A 3,941-nucleotide genomic window follows, 5' to 3' on the forward strand; every position below is an offset into this window, starting at 1 on the left:
TATTATACCCTAAAAGAATTATGTATTATTATTTAATGTTTGATTAAGATATTTACATCAACGGTACCTTGTAGACTGCTTAATAGTCTTGTATGTTTGTTTGTTCTTTAAAAAGATCAACAAAATTTGCAAACCTTTTTCTAGACTGACTAAGAAAAAAGGGAGAAGACAAAAATTAACTAAAATCAGAAAGAAAGCAGGGGCGTGGTAGAGCAGTTGCTTCTTCTACTACATTGGAGTGGGCTTTGAGGAGAAAGATGTCCTCTTCTTTTTCTGATCTCTGCTGGTGACTCTCTTTATGTCACTGCAGTTGGGTGTCTGGCAGGCTGCCTACACGAGCTGTGGCTACTGCTGTGGCATCGAGCAGCTTTTGAGGCAGCCACAGCTGTGGTGGTGGGCCACTCATGAGGAAGTGGTGTTTTCAGCATGCTCCTTGCCTGTTTCCTGGCAAGGGATGCTGCCCTTGGCTCCTGCCTAAGGACCCTGGGCATACTCTGTTTCTTGCCTGCATCTNGGATGCTGCCCTTGGCTCCTGCCTAAGGACCCTGGGCATACTCTGTTTCTTGCCTGCATCTAGGTAGAGGGATTAGACCTCAGCTCCTGCCTTAGGACCCCAGGCATGCTCTAATTTTTAATTTTTTTTTTTCCAAAAGATGACCGGTAAGGGGATCTTAACCCTTGACTTGGTGTTGTCAGCACCATGCTCACCCAGTGAGCTAACCGGCCATCCCTATATGGGATCCGAACCCATGACCTTGGTGTTATCAGTACCACACTCTCCTGAGTGAGCCACGGGCCGGACCTCATTTTTAAATTTTTAATGTTACATAAAATGATGGTGAATCTTCTAATCAACAGAGTCTTACATGCATATTTAATGAAATTCAGTACATGTTTTGTGGTTTGCAATGTGGCTTCTTAACTTTATTTGAAGATAAGGGATTTTCTAATATACTCCAATTCAAATTGTGCTCTAAAACAATGTCTCCCAATATTTTAATGTAATGGTACAAAAAGAATATTACAATATTTATACCATTCTTGGGTAGATACAGGAGGCTGCTTGTGACTCAGGGCAAGTGGCCTGGGTGCTAGTAGCCCCAGCCACTAAGTGAATAACCATCTTGGCACACCTGTAACCAATGGCATTGAAAAGATCTGCTCTGAGGTATACTAGAGTTACATGGGACACTTGATAGCATTCCAGATAGGTATTTACTTCCCAAGTAGAGTTAGATTTTAGGCATTTGTGAAATACCTAAAATTTTTCTTTTATTTTCCTTTTAAATTTCTTTGCAGGGTGAAGGTCAGGGGAACAGGGTCTGATTCCTATTTCAAACTTTTTAAATTTCCAGACTACTCCTAACATCACCCAATAGCAACATATTTGTTCTAAGTGCCACACCAAAAAGCCAAATACGAAAACATATGGTATTAAATGTCCCTATATATACCTGTGACTCATATGCAAAACAAGAAAAGGAAAAGGATCTTTTCACTCTCTGTAAGCAAAACTGATCTAATTATAACAAACTCATTGTTAAAACTTCACGTAAAACAAAGTTTAAAATGAATGAATACTACTTATTAGAGACCTGTAATTTTAAGTAGAGTTTCATATCACCCCATTGTGAATGATGAGGGTTCTTCTTCACAATAAATTTAAGAGCTGGTTCTCTTTTTTCTAAATCACAGTCTTTCAGAAGGTATTCTTGTTTTGCTTCTGTTTTGGTTATTAGCCTGTGTTTATCATCAGCATCTCTGAAAATAGATTAAGTCTGTTACATAAATTGTTTTAGATAAACTAAGTTGTAACTGCCCAGCTAGCTTAGTCAGTAGAACATGAGACTCTTAAATAAACTAAGCTTTCAAATAGCCCAGCAACTGAGGAGCATGTACACGAAAAGGGACATATAAAATACTTTCTATAATTCTCATGGTCATACTAGCAGCATAAAAATTCTAACAGAAAAATAGTTTATCTTTTACTTATTCTGAGAAGTTAAATTATTAGCAGCCAGATCCATGTCATTTAACAACTTAAGAATTTCCTTAAAGTCCCTATTATTCCAGAAAGGATATGAAATGACCTATAAGAGTAGAGCAAACGTAAATGAGAACAAAGACTCAGTGAGAAAGAAAATATAAATTAAAGGACAGAATCGGTAATAAAGAAAGAATATAAATATGCAAGGTCTAACCAGCCCTGAACAGCTGAATTTCCAGTTGGTTTTGAGCTTTTTCAAAACCAAGGTAAAAATGGAAACATAGTCAGTTTCACCGTTCTTGTCATTCACTTGTTCTCCATCTACATGCCAGGTTCTGTTCAAGGAAACAGGAATATAGCAGAAAATAAAATAAAGCCTTGTTCTAATGAAGCTTATATTCCAGTTAAGTGAAGATAGTCAACAAACAAATATAATAAAGCCAGGTAAAAGTGATACAAGGAATAAAAAGTATAGTAAAGAAATAAACTTTCAGAAAAGAGAAGGTCACTGATGAGGGGATATTTGAGCAGAGCCCTTAAGAAATTTGAATAGCTTGAGAAAGAACATTCCAGAGGAAACAGCATGTGCAAAGGCTTTAGCGCAAGGGTACACTTTGCAACTGGAGCTCATAGCAAGAGGGCCAGTGTAACTGGAATGCTTAAAGTAAGTGATGGTGAGGAGTGGTAGGAAATAAAAACAGAGATAGGCAGTGGCCTTATAAGCAATGGTGAAGACGATTTTATTGTAAGAGGGATTAGAAACCACTAAAAAGTTTTGGGCAAAATGCTATATGGAGAGGAGACTCTAGGGGTGCAAAAGTGGGGAGAGGCAGAGGCCCGTTAGAACACTACTGCAGTGGTGTCCAGGCGAGAGCTGATGGCGGCCTAAACTAAGGCAGTAGTGGGAGAGAGCACGAGCAGCAGGTGGATTCAGGATATGGTTTGAACACAAAGCCAAGTGGATTTGGAATTAAACATGGGATGGTAGAAACATAGCCAATAAATGATGTTGACATTTACTTAAGGGTAAACACTAAAGAGCAAGTATAGGTCAGAGATGGCAGAAATCAAGTTTTACCAGAAGAGTCTATCACAAAACCATAGGACTTAAAATTGGGAATAACTTTAAGAACGCTAAATAATTTGGAAGTATAAACTAAAGGACATGTAGGCTACACTGTACTAAAATTATAATCTTGAAAGATGCTGAAAGAGAATAGAATGGAGGGCTGTGTTCCTAATGATGTATAAACACAAAAGTACGTTTTTTTTCCAGACTACTACAGAGCTTTCTTTAAATTGACACAAGAGTTGTTCCATTTCCTCATGGGAATAAAATTATATGTGCTGCTTCAGTTCCTCAAAGCTATAGTGGTCATTAAGGAGAGTGATAATACTGTAGACCTTAACCACTGTGTCAATGAAATGAGTTTGTAATTTATAACTCCAACCGGGGTGCCAGAACATTTCCAGCCACATATCTGATCATGAGACTGGGGCAACATCTCCCATTCTCACTGTCTAATGAGACCTCCACTTAGCAACAAGCCAGGATGACGGCTCCCGTGTCTGCAGCAGGGACTCTAAAGGGGGGGTCCTCTAGGAAGGTAAGGAGTTGATCTAGGCTGTAGATACAAAATAGGAACGGGGAACAGATAAAAGGGCCAAGGAAGACTCCAAGACAGGACCTTCAATGTGCAAAAGACAGCAGCACAGCATGCAGCTAAGTAAACAGTAGGGATAAGAGAACCTGTCGAGTGAGGATTTATACTGGGGTGATATAAAAAAAGCATAAAGGCTCAAAGAAAATGAATGCAGAAGAATGTGATTTTTCCTCATCTATTCTCTTTATCAGAGGAGCAAAAGGCGAATAGAAAACAGTGTTCTGAGCTTCCCTCCTCTCATTGAAGGCCCCAGTCCTCTGACAGCCAAGGTGTCAATACACACTGGGATA

At 39.0% G+C, this 3,941-nt stretch overlaps 1 protein-coding gene across 1 annotated transcript in view; it reads right to left on the bottom strand.

The window, feature by feature from the left end:
• The window catches only part of XPA (xeroderma pigmentosum, complementation group A), a 25,883-nt gene that overhangs the window by 7,508 nt on the left and 14,434 nt on the right, over window positions 1–3,941 (bottom strand). The window contains exon 4 of the mRNA XM_008573023.1: window positions 1,596–1,761. Within this exon, the coding sequence (XP_008571245.1) occupies window positions 1,596–1,761 (166 nt within the window). The remainder of the gene's footprint in view (window positions 1–1,595; window positions 1,762–3,941) is intronic.

Source organism: Galeopterus variegatus, unplaced genomic scaffold, assembly GCF_000696425.1.
Source record: "Galeopterus variegatus unplaced genomic scaffold, G_variegatus-3.0.2 Scaffold866, whole genome shotgun sequence".
In the NCBI taxonomy this organism is placed as follows: Eukaryota; Metazoa; Chordata; class Mammalia; order Dermoptera; family Cynocephalidae; genus Galeopterus; species Galeopterus variegatus.